The 19,899-nt window shown below is 49.4% G+C and overlaps 1 protein-coding gene and 1 long non-coding RNA gene across 2 annotated transcripts in view; one reads left to right on the forward strand and one right to left on the reverse strand.

The window, feature by feature from the left end:
• Positions 1–19,899, reverse strand: part of LOC129714406 (uncharacterized) — a 185,077-nt gene that overhangs the window by 84,281 nt on the left and 80,897 nt on the right. The window lies entirely within an intron of this gene.
• Positions 1–19,899, forward strand: part of mcoln1a (mucolipin TRP cation channel 1a) — a 45,144-nt gene that overhangs the window by 21,861 nt on the left and 3,384 nt on the right. Inside the window, exons 6-13 of the mRNA XM_055663983.1 lie at positions 3,811–3,907; positions 5,350–5,449; positions 7,550–7,659; positions 9,165–9,314; positions 11,444–11,545; positions 13,803–13,925; positions 16,763–16,969; positions 19,527–19,657. Coding sequence (XP_055519958.1) covers positions 3,811–3,907; positions 5,350–5,449; positions 7,550–7,659; positions 9,165–9,314; positions 11,444–11,545; positions 13,803–13,925; positions 16,763–16,969; positions 19,527–19,657 — 1,020 coding nt within the window. The remainder of the gene's footprint in view (positions 1–3,810; positions 3,908–5,349; positions 5,450–7,549; positions 7,660–9,164; positions 9,315–11,443; positions 11,546–13,802; positions 13,926–16,762; positions 16,970–19,526; positions 19,658–19,899) is intronic.

Genomic DNA, 19,899 nt, shown 5'->3' on the forward strand with positions numbered 1-19,899 from the left:
CATCTTCATTTTAAAAATAAGATCTTCTACGAACAATCCTCACAAATCCGAGTGTTATTGAAGAAGTCACTGGGAGGATTGATGAGGGAAGGGCAATGGAAATTGTCTTTGTGGACTTTAGCAAAGCCTTTCACAAAGTCCTGCATGGTAGGTTAGTCTAGAAGGTTAAAAGCCCTGTCCCACTGTACGAGTTCATTCAAGTGCTCTCCCGAGTTTAAAAAAAAAATCAAACTCGCGGTAAGCATGTAGAATGTACATAGCGAGTACGTTGGAGCTCAGGGACGTCTCTTCGCGGCTTGTAACACTAATGGCAGGCACTCAGGAAACTCGGGAAGACTCGTGAAGATTTTTCAACATGTTGAAAAATGTCCATGAGAGCCCAAAGTACCGACGAGCGGCCATTACCGTAAATCTCCGAGTTCGAATCGGGGCAAACTCGGGAGAGCTCTTGAATTAACTCCTACAGTGGGACAGGGGTTTAAAGCAGATGGAATGTAAGGTGAGCTGGCCAGTTGGATTCAAAATTGGTTTGGCGGAAGGAATCAGAGGGAGATGTTTAGATTTGAATTTAGAGATACAGCGTGGGGAGCAGGCTCTTCGGCCTACTGAGTCCACACCAACCTGCAATCCCCGCACACTAACACCATCTCGCACACACTGGGAATAATTTATAATTTTACTATTGTACATTTTGCAGAGCACCCAGAGAAAACCCACACAGGTCACAGGGAGAACGGTGAAATTCCAAGGGAGACACAAAATGCTGGAGTAACTCCGCGGGTGAGGTAGCATCTCTGGAGAGAAGGAATGGGCGACGTTTCGGGTCGAGACTCAGCGGGTAACTCAGCGGGTGAGGTAGCATCTCTGGAGAGAAGGAATGGGCGACATTTCACTCCAGAGATGCTGCCTCACCCGCTGAGTTACTCCAACATTTTGTGTCTTCCTTCGATTTAAACCAGCGTCTGCAGTTCTTTCTTACAGGTTCAATCTCCATACAGGCAGCACCCATTGTCTGGATCGAACCTGGGTCTCTGGCGCTGAAATGCCCTGTCCCACTTAGGAAACTTGAAAGGAAACCTCTGGAGACTTTGCGCCCCACCCAAGGTTTCCATGCAGTTCCCGGAGGTTTTTGTCAGTCTCCCTACCTGCTTCCACTACCTGCAACCTCCGGCAACCACCTGCAACCTCCGGGAACTGCATGGAAACTTTGGGTGGGGCGCAAAGTCTCCAGAGGTTTCCGTTCAGGTTTCCTAAGTGGGACAGGGGCATAAGACAGCAACTCTACCGCTGCGCCACAGTGTCCCCCTAGTTGTGGAGGGATGTCTTTCAGATTGTAGTCTTGTGATCAATGGAGTGCCAGAGGCTGTTTATTGACACGAACTGTTTAGATGATAGTGGAGCTAACATTGTCAGTAGGATTGCAGATCAAAATGAATAGTTTAGTGGACAATGAGGAAGGATATCACATATTACAACAGGATCTAGATCAGTTGGGAAGGAATGGTAAAAGGAATTTAACGCTGACAAATGTGAGTAGTTGCACTTTGATGTAAATTCTTGCTATTGAGGGAGTGCAGCGTAGGTTTACAAGGTTAATTTCCGGGATGGCGGGACTGTCATATGCTGAGAGAATGGAGCAGCTGGGCTTGTACACTCTGGAGTTTAGAAGGATGAGAGGATATCTCATTGAAACATATAAGATTGTTAAGGTTACACAAAAAAGCTGGAGAAACTCAGCGGGTGCAGCAGCATCTATGGAGCGAAGGAAATAGGTGTCTGAAGAAGGGTTTTGGCCCGAAACGTTGCCTATTTCCTTCGCTCCATAGATGCTGCTGCACCCGCTGAGTTTCTCCAGCTTTTTTGTGTAACCTTCGATTCTCCAGCATCTGCAGTTCCCTCTTAAACACTAAGATTGTTAAGGGTTTGGACACGCTAGCGGCAGGAAACATGTTCCCGATGTTGGGGGAGTCTTGCTTGCTTATGCAACCATTATCTTGCTTGGATGTTGTAAATTTCATTTCCAAATACCTCTGTGACATTTCCCCTGTTGCAATATCCACCTCCAGCCTTTACAACCTTCTGTAATATCTGTGGTTGTCCAGTTCCGTGCCCCCGTCTATTAAATTCTGGAGACGGACACAAAATGCTGGAGCTACTCAGCGGGCCAGGCAGCAGCTCTGGAGATAAAACAATGGGTGATGTATATTGGGTCGGGGGCCCTTCTTCAGAAGTCTGTAGAAGGGTTTGAGTCCGAGGAAGCGTCCCGACCTGAAACGTCACCTATCCTTTTTCTCTAGAGATGCTGCTTGACCCGCTGAGTTACTCCAGCACTTCGACACATACCAGCATCTGCGGTTCCTTTCTACCCACAATGAGTTCCTTAACTTTACAATTCACTTTGCTATAAGTGTAGGCCGAACTCTTTGTCCAAGGTTTAAGATATCAGCTTGGTGTTGATTATCGTCAAAGTCTCTTTCAACGCTTTATGGAGATAATTTGTGATTTAATACGCCTCTGAGGGAGTGAGGTTGGAGAGGATACAGAATCAACATTATGGCAATGGATTCATGTCGCTGTGTTTGTCCGTTCTCCTTGCTGCCAGCTGGAATGATATATGCAGTCAAGACAGTCACGAATAGTTTGTGTAAGAAAGAACTGCAGATGCTGGTTTATATCGAAGGTAGATACAAAATGCTGGAGTAACTTAGCGGGTGAGTCAGCATCTCCGGAGAGAAGGAATGGGCGATGTTTCGGGTCGAGACCCTTCTTCAGTCAAGAGTATTTTATTGTCATATGTCCCAGATAGAACAGTGAAATTCTTACTTGCAGCAGCACAACAGAATATGTAATTATAGTCTATGTAATTCAGAACTTATTTGAGGTTGTGGTGTTTAATAGCCTGATGGCTGTTCCTGGACCTCGAAGTTACAGTTTTCAGGTTCCTGTACCTTCTTCCCGATGGCAGGGGTGAAATGAGTGTGTGGCCAGGGTGGTGTGGGTCCCTGATGATGCTGGCCACCTTTTTGAGGCAGCGACTCTGGTGAATCCCTTCGATGGTGGGGAGGTCAGAGCCGGTGATGGACTAACTTCAAAGTCACCTTGTTGAGTCTCATTGTCTGCAACTCGTTTTCACCTAGCCCACCGCGAACAATGGCCTGTTTCCTTGATCATCGTTACTTTTTTGCATTCCTTTCATGCATTTGTTCAAAATCGCTCTATATCACCGGTGATGGTCATCCAACTCAGCAGGAGGCTAATTCAGCTGGTGTAGTAAGGAAAGGTACAGAGAAGATTTACGAGGATGTTGCCAGGGCTCGAGGGGCGAACTGTGAGTGAATCGGGTGGAAGTGGTTTGGAGGAACAGATAAACAGAGGTGGGTTGTTTGCAGAAACAAGGAACTGCAGGCGCTGGTTTACAAAAAAAAAATGAGTGCTGGAGTAACTCGGGTCCAGCAGCATCGCTGGAGAACATGGATAAATGTTCTGAAGAAGAGTAACCTAACCCAAAATGCCACATATCCATATTCTCACGCGATGCTACCTGACCCGCTGAGTTACTCCAGCACTTTGTTATTTGTGAGGGTTGTTTGTAGATTAGTTAGATAGTTAGAGAATGCATTGTTCATACCGTAACCTCGTTATCTACCCAAGCAGAATATGAGGTGCTGTTCCTCCAGTTTGCGCGGGATTTTGTCTTGCTGGCTGGTTCATCTAATCACTGGAAAGCATTCATTAACCGTGGCCCAGTAAGGGGGAGAAGGCGCCCATTCAGAGACAACCTCCTGATATTTGTTCTGATTGTGTTCTCAGGCTTATCGATGTGTCCATCAGATTTAAACTGAAAGCTATTAACATTCAGACAATCATCAACCATGAAATCCCAGATTGCTACACCTTTAACATTCTAGTAAGTGCTGTTTTCAAACAGATTTTTCTCTATAATTGGATTTCTTAATTTTAGTTTAGTTTGGAGATACAGCGCAGTAACGGGCCCTTCAGACGAGCGAGCCCGCACCGACCAGCAATCCCCGCTCATTATCACCATCCTGCACTAGGGACAGTCTTTTACATTTATACCAAGCCAATTAACCTACAAACCTGTACGCCTTTGGAGTGTGGGAGGAGGGAATGCATCAACGTGATCATCCCCAATCAGTACCCCGTTCCTGCCTTCTCCCCATATCCCCCTGACTCCGCTATCTTTAAGAACCCTATCTAGCTCTCTCTTGAAAGTATCCAGAGGACCGGCCTCCACAGGCAGAGAATTCCACAGACTCACAACTCTCTGTGTGAAAAAGTGTTTCCTCGTCTCCGTCCTAAATGCCTAACCCTTTTTTATTAAACTGCGGCCCCTGGTTCTGGACTCGCCCAACATCGGGAACATCCTGCCTCTAGCGTGTCCAAACCCTTAATAATCTTATAGGTTTCAATAAGATCCACTCCCATCCTAAATTCCAGTATACAATTCCACAGAATCACAACTTTCTGTGTGGAAAAAGTGTTCCCTCATCTCCATTCTAAATGGCTTACCCCTATTTCTTAAACTGTGGGCCCTGGTTCTGGACTCCCCCAACACCGGGAACATTAAATCCTATTAAATCTCTCCCCTCGTTCCCTCATCTTCAACCCATGTCCTCTGGTTCTTGATTCCCCTACTCTGGGTAAAAGAGTAACCCCATACTATCTCTTTCTGATCCAAGCTAGTCCTCCATCTCCCTGTAGGAAGTGTGTGGGGAAAATGGTTTTATTGTCACTTGCACAGAGGTTCAGTGAGAAGCTTTTTGTTGCGGCTGTCACAGGCTTGGCTGCAAAATCACCTTCTGGTTTTAGTCCTTACTTTCTCTTCCCCTTCTCAGCTCTCCCTCAGCCCACTGGCTCCACCGCTTCCTTTCTTCTTTGCCCCCCCCCCCCCCCCCACTCTCACATCAGTCCGAAGAAGGGTTTCGACTTGAATCGTTGCATATTTCCTCTGCTCCATAGATGCTGCCTCACCTTCAAGAGAGCTTTCAAGAGAGAGCTAGATAGGGCTCTTAAAAATAGCGGAGTCGGGGTATATGGGGCGAAGGCAGGAACGGGGTACTGATTGGGGACGATCAGCCATGATCACATTGAATGGCGGTGCTGGCTCGAAGGGCTAAATAGCCTACTCCAGCACCTATTGTCTATTGTCTATTGTTACCCGCTGAGTTTCTCCAGCATTTTTATCTACCTTCTGGTTTAAATTGTTTGGATTCCTTGGGTGAGCATGAGCTTTGGGAAGCTGGGATTTATATTCCCAGCCGGAAGAGCAGGTGTTCTGCAGATGTGTGCGTGGGAGCAACTGTGACTGTGGTTTCCATTTCATTCCAGATCCTGTTTGACAACAAGGCCCACAGTGGCCGGATAAAGATCAGCCTGGATAACAAAGTGGACATCAACGAGTGTGCTGAGCCCAGTGTTTCTGGATATGGTGAGCTTACCCTCTAGACGTTTGCGTGGTCACGGTGGCGCAGCGGTAGAGTTGCTGTCTTACAGTGAGTGCAGCGCCGGAGACCCGGGTTCGATCCTGACTACGGGTGCTGTCGGTACAGAGTTTGTATCTTCTCCTCGCCATCAATGGACAATAGACAATAGGTGCAGGAGTAGGCCCGTTTGGCCCTTCGAGCCAACACTGCCATTCAATGTGATCAGGGCTGATCATCCCCAATCTATACCCCGTTCCTGCCTTCTCCCCATATCCCCTGACTCTGCTATTTCCGAAGAGCCCTATCTAGCTCTTTCTTGAAAGCATCGAGAGAACTGGCCTCCACCGCCCTCTGAGGCAGAGAATTCCACAGACTCACCACTCTCTGTGAGAAAAAGTGTTTCCTCGTCTCCGTTCGAAATGGCTTACTCCTTATTCTTAACCTGTGGCCCCTGGATCTGCTTGGGTTTTCTCCGAGATCTTCGGTTTTCTCCCACACTCCAAAGGCGTACAGGTTTGTAGGTTAATTGGCTTGGTAAATGTAAATATTGTCCCTAGTGGGTGTGTAGGATAGGGTTAATGTGCGGGGATCGCTGGTCAGCATGGGCCCGGTGGGCTGAAGGGCCTGTTTCTTCACTATATCTCCAAACTAAACATTCCTGTGATCAAACTTCTCTAAGCTGGAAATGGTAGTCAGTCTAGTTTGGAGATACAGCATGGAAATAGGCCCTTCAGCCCACTGAGTCCGTACCGACCCTGTGCACACTATTGGCTGCAACCTTCCCCCCCCCCCCCCCCCCCCCCCCCCACCTCCATTGACGAACTGTACACTGCAAGGGCCAGGAAGCGAGCGGGCAGGATCATCTCTGACCCCTCTCACCCTAGCTACAAACTCTTTGAATCACTTCCCTCTGGAAGGCGACTCCGGACAGTCAAAGCCGCCACCGCCAGACATAAATTTAGCTTTTTTGCACGAGTAGTAGCTCCACTCAATAACCAAAAATCTGTAGCCTTTAGCTCTGGTATTTTGTTTCATTCACATGTTTAAACTATAATGTTTTATTCTTAATGGTTTACTGTATGTCGTGTTGTCACTTGTGAGCAGAGCACCAAGGCAAATTCCTTGTATGTGTGTACATAGTTGGCCAATAAACTTATATTCATTCATTCATTCATTCATTCCATGAATAAGTTCTCTGCTCATTGAACATCTGAAGAAGGGTCTCGACCAGAGACGTCGCCCATTCCTTCTATCCAGAGACGTTGCCTGTCCCGCTGAGTTACTCCAGCTTTTTGTTCCTTTGACTCCACATGAACAACTTCTGAAACTTGGCCTAGTGGAAATGCTGAGAGGCTGCAAGCTCCCATTCATTTGTGTCTGTGATGTCTTTGCAGTGGGTTTACGAGCCATGAAATTATTTATTTAATTGAAGCTTTATTCTCCCCCTCACTCTCCCTCCCCTTCCCCTCTTTCCCCTCCCTCCCTCTCCCCCCTCTCCCTCTCCCTCCCTCCCTCCCCCTCCCCCCCCTCTCCCCCTCCCTCTCCCTCCCTCCCCTCCCTCCCCCTCCTTCTCCCTCTCCCTCTCCCTCTGCTTCCCCCTCTCCTTCTCCTTCTCCTTCTCCTTCTCTTCCCCTCCTCCCTCCCTCCCTCTCTCCCTCTCCCTCTCCCTCTCTCTCCCTCTCTCCCTCCCTCCCTCTCCCTCTCCCCTCTCCCTCTCTCTCTCCCTCCTCTCCTCCCACACCCCCTCCCTCCCTCTCCCCTCCCTCCCTCCCCCTCCCTCCCTCCTCTTCCTCTCTTTCCCTCTCCGCTCCCTCCCTCCCTCCCTCCCCCTCCCGCCCCCCCCCCCCCCCTCCCTTCCCTCCCCCCCTCCCCCTCTCCCTCCCCCTCCCCCCCCTCCCCCCCCCCTCCCTCCCCCCCCTCCCCCTCCCCCCCTCCCTCTCCCCCTCCCCCCCCCCCCTCCCTCTCCCACCCTCCCCCCTCTCTCCCCCTCCCCTCCCCCCCCTCCCCCCCCTCCCTCTCCCCCCCCTCCCTCTCCCCCCCCTCCTCCCCCCTCTCCCCCTCTCCCCCCCCTCTCTCCCCCCCCCTCTCCTCCCCTCCAATTACAGGTAGGAATGAGGCTGGCCTCCTGACGTTTGACACTTGCATCATTCTGTTGTGTGGGCTATCGTTCGTCCTGTGCGTGAGATCCATCATCCGAGGCATCATGCTGCAACATGTGAGTGAGTCCACTCGCCCTGCTGAAGCCACCATCCAGCAGGCTGCTGCCCGGCGTGACAGGGTTCTCGTAGGGGGTGTCTTGTGGGGAGAGAGTGGACACACTTGATAGACAACGTTCAAAGTTCCCTACATCCTAGAGTCATTCCCACAGACTGGACGGCTGTAAATGTTACCCGACCCACTCGTTAAGAAATGAGTGAAAACACAAACTGGAGGCGATAGACCAAGAGTGGGACTGGCGGCATGGCGGTAGAGTTGCGGCCTCACAGCGCCAGAGACCCAGGTTCCATCCTGACTACGGCTGCTGTCTGTACGGAGTTTGCACGTTCTCCCTGTGACCATGTTTCCTCCAGTTGCTCCGGTTTCCTCCCACACTCCAAAGACGTGCAGGTTTGCAGCTTAATTGGCTTTGATAAAGTTGTAACGTTATCCCCAGTGTGTGTAGGATAGTGTTACTGTACGGGGTGATCGCTGGTTAGCCTGGACTCGATCGACCAAAGGGCCTGTTTCCATGCTGTATCTCTAAAGTCTAAAGAGACGTGAGAGACTGCAGCCGCTTCAACCTTGAGCTGAGAACAAAATGCTGGAGGACCTCGGCAGGTCAGGCAGTCTCGGTGGAGGCAAATGTACAGATGACATTGAGGGTCGGGCTCCGAATCAAAATTTCAGAGTCCCAACCCGAAACGTCACCCAACCTTTTTCTCCAGAGATGCTGCCTGACCCACTGAGTTACTCCAGCACTTTGTGTCTATCTCCGGTATAAACCAGCATCTGCAGTTCCTTCCGACACAACTTAGACAATAAGTGCAGGAGTAGGCCAGTCGACACTTTGAGCCAGCATCGCCATTCAATGTGATCATGGCTGATCATCCCCAATCAGTACCCCGTTCCTGCCTTCTCCCCATATCCCCTGACTCCGCTATCTTTATGAGCCCTATCTAGCTCTCTCTTGAAAGTATCCAGAGAACCGGCCTCCACTGCCCTCTGAGGCAGAGAATTCCACAGACTGACCACTCTCTGTGTGAAAAAGTGTTTCCTTGTCTCCGTCCTAAATGGCTTACCCCTTTTTCTTAAACTGCGGCCCCTGGTTCTGGACTCCCACAACATCGGGAACATGTTTCCTGCCTCTAGTGTGTCCAAACCCTTAATAATAGGTTATAGGTTTCAGTAAGATACCTTCTCATCCTTCTAAATTCCAGTATACAATTCCACAGACTCACCACTGTCTGAGAAAAAGTGTTTTTTCATCTCCGTCCTAAATGGCTTACCCCTTATTCTTAAACTGTGGGCCCTGGTTCTGGACTCCCCGAACATTGGGAACATGTTTCCTGCCTCCAAACTGAGATGGGCGTCTTGGTCAGCATGGGCAATTTGGGCCGAAGGGCCATTTGCCATGCAGCATGGCTCTGGCCTCTATCACTGTAGATTGACAATGTGCAGCTGTGAAGTGATTTAAAACTGTGGATCTTGAAGTGTTCAGTAAACCTCTTCCTCTTTCTGCAGGAATTTGGGAAGTTCTTCGTCCAGAAGCACAAGAGGGACGTGTCGTGTGCCACTCGCATGGAGTTTGTCAATGGCTGGTACGTGCTGCTGATAGTCAGCGATGTCTTCACCTTCCTGGGCACGGTGATGAAGATAGGAATCGAGTCCAAGGTACGTGACGTTGTGTCACTTCTCACTGCAGGCTACTGATCTCCTGTTTGCATTCAGTGTGGCAAAGACTGTCGACAAAACCCCGCTCAGAGATTTGGATTCTGAGGAAGAACCCGGACTGAAGATAGACACAACATGCTGGAGTATAGCCCCTGTCCCACTATACGAGTTTACCCAAGAGCTCTCCCAAATTTAAAAAAAAATCAAACTCGCGTGGTCCCTGGTTCTGGACTCCCGGTGTTGGGGGAGTCCAGAACCAGGGGCCACAGTTTAAGAATAAGGGGCAAGCCATTTAGAATGGAGATGAGGAATCACTTTTTCACACAGAGTTGTGCGTCAGTGGAATTCTCTGCCTCAGAGGGCGGTGGAGGCCAATTCTCTGGATGCTTTCAAGAGAGAGTTAGATAGAGCTTTTAAAGGTAGCGTAGTCGGGGGATATGGGGAGAAGGCAGGAACGGGGTACTGATTGTGGATGATCAGCCCTGATAATAATAACTTTATTTATAAAGCACTTTAAACAACTGCAGTTGCGACAAAGTGCTGTGCATGAGAACTCATGGACAAGAAGTTATTACAAACCATTAAAAACCATAAAACAAAGGACTATAAAACAGTAAAAATTAAAAGACATTAAAAGCACTAAAAACAGGAGCAATGTCTCAGCCAGTGTCGAAAGCATGATCACATTGAATGGCGGTGCTGGCTCGTAGGGCCGAATGGCCTACTCCTGCACCTGTTGTCGATTGTAACCCGGTCCATCACACAGGCCAGACTCCGCACCATTGACTCCATCTACACCACATGATGCCTTGGAAAAGCAGCCCATAGAATCAGAGACTTGTCCCACCCCGGTCATTCCTGTTTCTTCCTGCTCCTGTCGGACAGAAGCTTGAAAACACGCACCACCAGACTCAGGAACAGCTTCTTCCCCTCTGTTATCCGGCTTCTGAACGGTCCTTCCATTAGCTAGGCTACTGTCCAATTCACCTCTACCCCATTGCGGACATTGGACTTTGTCTGTGGAACTGATGCGCTACAATGCTGAGAACTATATCCTGCACTCTGTATCTTCCCCTTTGCTCTACCTATTGTACTGGAGTTTGACGGGTGTATTTATGTATAGTATAATCTGATCTGTTTGGATATTCATAATCGTACTTTATTAGCCAAGTATGTTTTGTAACATTGCGAGGAATTTGACTTTGCCACACAGTCACACCAATAAAAAGCAACAAAACACACAAAGTACATTTTAACATATTATCAATCCAGCAATATCATACTTGAGTCCAAGAGTGTGATTGTAGTGTAAAAATATAGATTTCCCCTTACACCGTACAGCGTTTAGGGTCTGTCCCACTTTCACGACCTTTTTTACTCGTGGACTTTTTTCATCAGGCTCGAAAAACGCCCCGACCTACTTGATGCCACGAGTACCTACGACTAGCATGACGACCTACCTACGACCTTGTGACGACCATGCTGCGACTATGAGTCAAGGGCAAACTCGTCTGAGGTCGTGAATTAGGTTGTGAAAGTGGGACAGGCAATTTAGGCCAAGTTAGAAACTTGGTTTATACTCTCTAGAATTTAGAAGATTGAGAGGGGATCTTATAGAAACTTACAAAATTCTTAAGGGGTTGGACAGGCTAGATGCAGGAAGATTGTTCCCGATGTTAGGGAAGTCCAGGACAAGGGGTCACAGCTTAAGGATAAGGGGGAAGTCCTTTAAAACCGAGATGAGAAGAACTTTTTTCACACAGAGTGGTGAATCTCTGGAACTCTCTGCCACAGAGGGTAGTTGAGGCCAGTTCATTGGCTATATTTAAGAGGGAGTTAGATGTGGCCCTTGTGGCTAAGGGGATCAGGGGGTATGGAGAGAAGGCAGGTACGAGATACTGAGTTGGATGATCAGCCATGATCATATTGAATGGCGGTGCAGGCTCGAAGGGCCGAATGGCCTACTCCTGCACCTAATTTCTATGTTCCTATGTTTCTATGACTGAAGATTGTGAGCCAATTAAAAAAAAAAAAATAGTTTCACTCCCCCCCCCCCCCCCCCCCCCCCCCCACCCCCTACTAATCTCATCTACATTATGTTTAATCCAACCTTCTGGCTTGTTTTTCAGAATTTTGCATCCTATGACCTGTGCAGTATTCTACTGGGAACCTCAACTTTGTTAGTCTGGGTTGGAGTGATTCGCTATTTAAGTTTCTTTCAGAAATACAATGTAAGTAAGTAATGTGAAGTAAAGTCTCGACCTCCACTTCTACAGAAGCCTACGGATTAGACCTGAAGAAAAGTAGCTCAACACGATTTTGTAACTTTAGTTGCTAAAGCCTCTGCTGCTGTTTAATTAATCCATGGCTTATAGAGGCCTTTAGATCATGAGAGGAATAGATCAGGTAAATGTGTAATAGTACACAATCAGGAGAGGAATAGATCGGGTAGATGCACAGGGTCTTTTACCCAGAGTAGGGGAATCGAGGACCAGATGACATAGGTTAAGGTGAAGGGGAAAAGATTTAATAGGAATCTGAAGGTTAACTTTTTCACACAAAGGGTGGTGGGTATGGAACAAGCTGCCAGAGGAGGTAGTTGAGGCTGGGACTATCCCATCGTTTAAGAAACAGTTGGACAGGTTCATGGAATAGGACAGGTTTGGGGGGAAATGGGGAGAGACAAGACTTTGCCTTCCATCACAGTGATGAGGTGTTTGGAGATTCACTGTGATGGATGTTTATGTAAATTGTGTTTTTTTTTTTTTTCTTGTTTGTATGACTGCAGAAACGTAATCTCGTTTGAACTTGGGTTCAAATGACATAATAAAATATCTTGGGATATGGACCAAGCGCAGGCAAGTGGGACTAGTGTAGCTGGGACATGTTGGCCGGTGGGGTCAAGTTGGGCCAAAGGTCCTGTCTCCACACTGTATCACTCTATGACTGAGGCTGAGCTTTGTCACGACTGCATTTACCTGTCCGATTTGGTCTTGAAACCCTACATTGATGTCCCCAACCGCCTCTCTCCCTCCCTCTCCCCTCCCCTCCTTATGGCTTAATGGTGTATTGGAGATGAGTGAAAGCCACCACCACACTAACCACTGTGAAAGAAGTGGTTCCTATTCCTGCCTCCAAACCATGTAGACTCATTCTAATGTTCCTTCTTGTTCTAATCTTACTGAATGGACTAAATTGTTTCTATCTATAAATCCTTCAATCAGCCTAAAGTCGACTAAATCACCCGTTACTCTTTGGACATCCCAGCCATCTCCGTCCACACATATGTCCCTGAAAGCTATCCTTGCATTCAACCTTGTTTTCCCTGGTCCGGGGAGAATGCAGTAGAATGGGGTTAGGAACATCGAAGCATAGACAATAGGTGCTGGAGTCGGCCATTCGGCCCTTCGAGCTATTCAACATGATCGTGGCTGATCATCCAAAATCAGTAGGTAGACACACTGCTGGAGTCACTCAGCGGGACAGGCAGCATCTATCTGGAGAGAAGGAATTCGCGACGTTTCGGGTCGAGACCCTTCTTCAGTCTGAAATGTCGCCCATTCCTTTTCTCCACAGATGCTGCCTGTCCTGCTGAGTTACTCCAGCATTTTGTGTCTACCTTCGATTTCAACCAGCATCTGCAGTTCTTTCTTACACAATTTATCCAAAATCAGTACTCAAATCCTGCTTTCTCCCCATATTTGAGAGGGAAAGATGGATCAGCCATGATTGAATGGCGGAGTAGACTCTGCCTAATGGTCTAATTCTGCTCCAGTGACTGATGAACCTCTGTGCAACTCTGATGAATTATCACATGTATCCATTTGTGGGGAATACCACGTTCCCGGGTGCATCAAGACTACGCACCGATCTTGCAGGGACTCCTTAAGATGCCTTTCTGAACTAGGCTATTGGTTCCCGAACATTGTCCGTAGTGTTTTCCCTTGAGCTCTTGTTGTGCAATATATTTATATATCAGGTCACAACTCACTGTATTCACTGGAGTTTAGAAGGAGTTTAGAAGGATGGAGTTTAGAAGGAAGAATTATAGAAACATATAAAATTATAAAAGGACTGGACAAGCTAGATGCAGGAAAAATGTTCCAAATGTTGGGCGTCCAGAACCAGGGGCCACAGTCTTAGAATAAAGGGGAGGCCATTTAAGACTGAGGTGAGAAAAAATGGTTTCGCCCTGCGAGTTGTGAATTTATGGAATTCCCTGCCACAGAGGGCTGTGGAGGCCAAGTCACTAGATGAATTTAAGAGAAAGTTAGATAGAGCTCTAGGGGCTAGTGGAGTCAATGGATATTGATAAGGGACGATCAGCCATGATCACAATGAATGGCGGTGCTGGCTCGAAGGGCCGAATGGCCTCCTCCTGCACCTATTTTCTATGTTTCTAACTAGGGTGGGTGGGTGTTTGAGTGTGTGTATGTCTACACGGCAGCCTCCAGCCTCGGTCATTAATGGGCACTCCCTTCATTACAGATCCTCATCGTAACTCTCCGAGTTGCTTTCCCGAATGTGATCCGCTTCTGCTGCTGTGTTGCTGTCATCTACATGGGTTACTGCTTCTGCGGGTGGATAGTGCTGGGCCCTTATCACGACAAGGTACGTTGGGGGCGACCTTGGCTCCCAGAGTAAAGGGAGTGGCAGAAGTGGAGACTGAACTGCTGTTGGTGCTGTAGGGTGGCACGGTGTTGCAGCAGTCGTGTTCCCTCCTCTCAGCTCCTGAGACCCGGGTTCAATCCTGACCATGGGTGCTGTCTGCACGGAGTTTTCACTGAGTGCTCCGGTTTCCCCCCCACAATCCAAAAGCGTACAGGTTTGTAGATTATTTGGTTGTGTTAAAAATGTCAAATTGACCCCAGTGTGTGGAATAGTAGTATATTGCTGGGATACGGGGTGATTGCTGGGCAGTGCAGACTCTGACCCAAAGGGCCCGTTTCCACGCTGTATGGCTAAAGTCTAAAAACTCTAGTGTCTGTCACCTTTGGAGTTCTCAGGGCTAGCGGGATCAAGGGGTTATGGGGAGAAGGCAGGAATGGGGTACTGATTGTGGGTGATCAGCCATGATCACATTGAATGGTGGTGCTGGCTCAAAGTGCTGAATTACCTACTCCTACACCTATTGAGGGAGTGCAGCGTAGGTTTACAAGGTTAATTCCCGAGATGGCGGGACTGTCATCTGCTGAGAGAATGGAGCGGCTGGGCTTGTCCACTCTGGAGTTTAGAAGGATGAGAGGATATCTTATTGAAACATGTAAGATTGTTAAGGGTTTGGACACGCTAGAGGCAGGAAACATGTTCCCGATGTTGTGGGAGTCCAGAACCAGGGGCTACAGTTTATGAATAAGGAGTAAGCCATTTAGAAGGGAGACGAGGAGACACTTTTTCTCACAGAGAGTTGTGAGTCTGTGGAATTCACTGCCTCAAAGGGCGGTGGAGGCGGGTTCTCTGGATGCTTTCAAGAGAGAGCTAGATAGGGCTCTTAAAGATAGCGGAGTCAGGGGATATGGGGGGAAGGCAGGAACGGGGTACCGATTGGGGATGATCAGTCACGGGGAGAATGTACAAACTCCGGATGTACAAAGAATGTACAGCCAGCACCTGTAGTCGGGATGGAACCCCGGGTCTCCGGCGCTGTAAGGCAGCCACTCTACCGCTGCGCCACCGTGCCGCCCACGTATAGTTCCTCAAAGTTGGTTCATGGGGTTCTGTGAGAGAAATGATGAATGAGGCAGGCTGCCATCTTGCATGGGGCTGGTGGATGAATAGTGGGTGTGTTACCACCCGGACTCACAGGAGGCAGTGGTCTGGTAAACGTGATAGAACTTAGAACGGTAACAGCACAGGAACAGGCCCTTCGGCCCACAATGCCTGTGCCCAAGTGGATGCCAAGCCCAACTTGTAGGATCAACTGAATCCCACGACAGAAAACAAAGAACAAACGACCCTTAGCTGAGCCAGACTATGCTGTATAGACAAAAATGCTGGAGAAACTCAGCGGGTGTGGCAGCATCTATGGAGCGAAGGAAATAGGCAACGTTTCGTCCCGAAACGTTGCCTATTTCCTTCACTCCATAGATGCTGCCGCACCCGCTGAGTTTCTCCAGCATTTTTGTCTACCTTCGATTTTCCAGCATCTGCAGTTCCTTCTTGAACATGCTGTTTGCTGTTTAGACACACTGATCTGTTCTGTATCATGCCTACAATATTGTTGTGCCGCAGCAAGCAAGAATTTCATTGTCCTATCTGGACAAGAAACTCTCCTGACTTGACTTGAGACACCTTGTGTCACGTTTATTCCACAAGCCCCTTTTACATACATTCTCGCCAATCATAACCCGTGTGCTGATTAGACCAATTAGTGCGTCTGATCTTGGAGTTGTTATTTAGCTCTGATGGCTGGACTTTGTGAGGCTGCTGAGCCTGTATGCAAAGCCAACGTGGGCATGAAGGCTCCACACACTCCCATCGTAGCTGGGTGGCTCACTGGTGCAGCAGTAGAGTTGCTGCCTAATGCCCCTGTCCCACTTGGGAAACCTGAACGGAAACCTCTGGAGACTTTGCGCCCCACCCCAAATTTCCGTGCGGTTCCCGGAGGTTTTTGTCAGTCTCCCCTACCTGCTTCCACTACCTGCAACCTCCGGCAACCACCTGCAACCTCCGGGAACCGCACGGAAACCTTGGGTGGGGGGCAAAGTCGCCAGAGGTTTCCGTTCAGGTTTCCTAAGTGGGACGGGGGCATTACAACACCAGACACCCGGGTTCAATCCTTACCTCAGTACGGAGGTAATACGTCTACGGAGTTTGTACGTTCTCCCTGTGACCGTGTGGGTTCTCTCCGGGTGCTCTGGTTTCCTCCCACATTCCAAAGCCGTGCAGGTTTGTAGGTTAATTGGCTTCTGAAAATTGCCCCTAACGTGTAGGATAGGGCTAATGTACAAGTAGACACAAAATGGTGGAGCAACTCAGCGGGACAGGCAGCATCACTGGAGGGAAGGAATGGGTGACGTTTCGGGTCAAGACCCTTCTTCAGACTGATGTACAGGTGATCACCGGTCAGCATGGACTTGGTGGGCTGAACGGCCTATTCCCATGCTGTCTCTAAAACTAAACTATTCCTCCATTTTCTGCCTATAGTCTGTAGAAGGGTCTTGACCCGAAACGTCACCCATTCCTTCTATCCAAAGATGCTGCCTGTCCCACTGAGTTGCTCCGCTATTTTCGGTTGAAACCAGCATCTGCAGTTCCTTGTGTTAAAGAAGGAACTGCAGATGCTGGAAGATCGAAGGTACACAAAAATGCTGGGAAACTCAGCGGGTGCAGCAGCATCTATGGAGCGAAGGAAATAGGTGACGTTTCGGGCCGAAACCCTTCTTCAGTTCCTTGCTATTTATGCCTATCTGAAAGTCTCTTAAGTAAATCTCTTTGTTGCCCTGCAGTTCCGAACGCTCTCGATGGTCTCGGAGTGTTTGTTCTCGCTCATCAATGGGGACGACATGTTTGTGACGTTCGCACACATGCGGCAGAAGAGTACGCTGGTTTGGTTGTTCAGCCAGGTCTACCTGTACAGCTTCATCAGTCTCTTCATCTACATGGTGCTCAGCCTCTTCATCGCCCTCATCACTGGCTCCTATGAAGCCATCAAGGTTTGTAGCCACACGTTTAGTTTCGTTTAGCGATACACCGAGTCCGTGCCGACCAGCGATCCCCGCACAATAAAGGGCCTGTCTCACTTGCATGCGATTACGTGCGTTTGGCGCGACCAACTGGAAGCGGAGTTCACGTGAAGTTCGCGCTAAGTATGCACGTGATGTCATTTCATCATGCTTACCAATCAGCTTAGCAGGAGGCGGGCCGACCGAATTTGGGCGTCGCACGGCATCGGGTGGTGACGTCATCACGCAACGCCATGCCGGGCGGTGAGGTCATCATGCAACGCCACCCGCTAGGCGTAGGCCGTCAAGACACTGCGTACGACCGCAATGCGCCTCCATGCCGACAGGCCATTGGCGCACAAAGATTTCGGTCACTGCAAGAATTTCGGAGCCCTGCGCGATGTCGGGACCAGCCCCGCACAACTCCGCGCTTCCAAGTTGGACCGGCCCCGCGCGGCTATACGGTGCCCGTATGCCTCAAGTGACCACGAGGTCGCGTAATTTGCGAGCCAAGGTCGCGTAAGTGGGACAGGCCCTTAACACTACCCCACACACACTAGGGACAATTTATACTTGTACCAAGTATACAAAACCAAGCCAATTAACTGTCAAACCTGCACGTCCTTGGAGTATGGGAGGAAACCGAGGATCTCGGGGAAAACCCACGTAGGTACAAACTGTACAGACCGCACCCGTAGCCAGGATGGAACCCGGGTCTCTGGCGCTGCAAGCACTGTAAAGGGCCTGTCCCTCTTTCGCCACCTAATTCATGACCTTTTTTACTCGTGGACATTTTTCATCAGGCTAGAAAAAATGCCCCGGCCTGCTTGATGCCACGAGTAGCTACGACTAGCATCACGACCTACCTACGACCTCCTAAGACCTCGTGAGGACTATGCTGCGAGTATGAGTCAAGGGCAAACTCGGGAGAGGTTGTGAATTGGGTCGTGAAAGTGGGACAGGCCCTTTAGGCAGCAACTACACTGCCGCGGCCTCTATGAGGACATAGCGTTAAATTTGGCGGGTGGCTCGGAAACCTTCAAGGTGAAGCGGGAAGGAGGAGGGTGGATGGAAGAACAGGTACATTGCACCAGGTCCAGAAAGCGCAGGCATAATATGCAGAAAGGGAAATCCTGAATTCCCAATTACCACTGGTCGGACTCAGGCCTGAGTGTTGCCTCCGTCAGGCCTGAGTGTTGCCTCCGTCAAGGGTTATGGGGAGAAAGCAGGCAAATGGGATTAGGAGGCAGAGATCAGCCATGATTGAATGTGTAGGAAGGAACAGCAGATGCTGGTTTAAACCGAAGAGAGACATAAAAAACTGGAGTAACCCAGCGGGACAGGCAGCATCTCTGGAGAGAAGGAATAGGTGACGTTTCGTGTCGAGTGCCTTCTTCATGATTGAATGGCGGAGAAGACTCAACGGGCCGAATGGCCTAATTCTACTCCTGTAACTTGTGAACTTGTGAGTTGAACATCGGGAAGCAACCATCCTCTCTTCTCAGGACACAGTGCTGGAGTAACAGTTGCTGCCTGACTCACTGAGTTACTCCTTCTCGTGGCACAAAGATAGATTTGCTGCCCAACAGCGCCAGAGACCTGGGTTCGATTCTGACTACAGGTGCTTGTCTATGAGGTGTTTGTACGTTCTCCCCGTGACCTGCGTGGGAGCGCAGGTTTCTCCAGGAGCTCAGGTTTCCTCCCACACTCCAAAGACGTGCAGGTTTGTAGGTTAATTGGCTTGGTGTGTGTAGGATAGTGTTAGTGTGCGGGGATCGCTGGTCGGCGTGGACTTACTGGGCCAACGTGCTTGTTTCCGCGCTGTATTTCTGAACTAAACTAACTTCCCCTTGTGACCAGTCTGAAGAAGGGTTTTGGCCCGAAACGTTGCCCATTTCCTTCGCTCCATAGATGCTGCTGCACCCGCTGAGTTTCTCCAGCACTTTGTGTACCTTCTTCCCATTGTGACTTAACTGGGTGAACTTGCATGGGTGGCTATTTTACTCCAACCACACGGGGGTGCTGTTGTATCAAATGTGATCGATCGCTGGCGAATGTGCTTCAACAAGCCTCCCCTTTGTCATTCTCGCCCTCAGCCCAAAAGTCACCTCGAGACTAAAGCCCCTGTCCCACTTACGTGTCCTTGGCATGCAAATTACGCGACCTCGAGACTAAAGCATTCACTCCTTGTGTACAAATGACCAGCACTGCTGAGATTCAATGAGTTTCAGTTGATTGTAGACTGCAGGAAACATAATTTCGTTCAGACCGAAAAGTCTGAACGACAATAAAGGAATCTAATTCTAATTCTAAAAAAAAAAAAACTGGAGTAACTCAGCAGGACAGGCAGCATCTCTGGAGAGAAGGAATAGGTGACGTTTCGGGTCAAGATCCTTCTTCAGACCTGAAACGTCACCTATTCCTTTTCTCCAGAGATGCTGCCCGACCCGCTGAGTTACCCCAGCTTTTAGTGATGTGTTGGTGTCTCTATCTGACATGTTGCCAGTTAACCGGTGTGATTATTATCTTTGTTAATGCTCTGTTTCAGCACCACGGGATCAGTGGGGTCCACCCCATAGAGCTGCGCGAGTTCATCGCGGAGTGCACTGATGCTCCCAACTCTGGCAAGTTCCGTGAGGTGGAGAGCTCCGTCTGCTCCTTGTTCTGCTGCTGCGACAGGTGAGGAGGGAGCAGGGGCCTGCTGTGCTCTGGGGCCCGCTGTACTCGGCGGATTGTACACTGGCGGACACTGTGCTCTGGGGGGGCGCTGTGTCTGTGGGGGGGGGCTGTGGGGGGGCGCTGTGTTGCGGGGTGGGGGCAGCGCTGAGTGTGGGAGGGGGGGGGCCGCTGTGTCTGTGGGGGGCTCTAGGGGGCACTGTGTTGCGGGGGGGGGGCAGCACTGACTGGGAGGGGGGGGGCTG

This window comes from Leucoraja erinacea, chromosome 39, assembly GCF_028641065.1.
Source record: "Leucoraja erinacea ecotype New England chromosome 39, Leri_hhj_1, whole genome shotgun sequence".
In the NCBI taxonomy this organism is placed as follows: Eukaryota; Metazoa; Chordata; class Chondrichthyes; order Rajiformes; family Rajidae; genus Leucoraja; species Leucoraja erinaceus.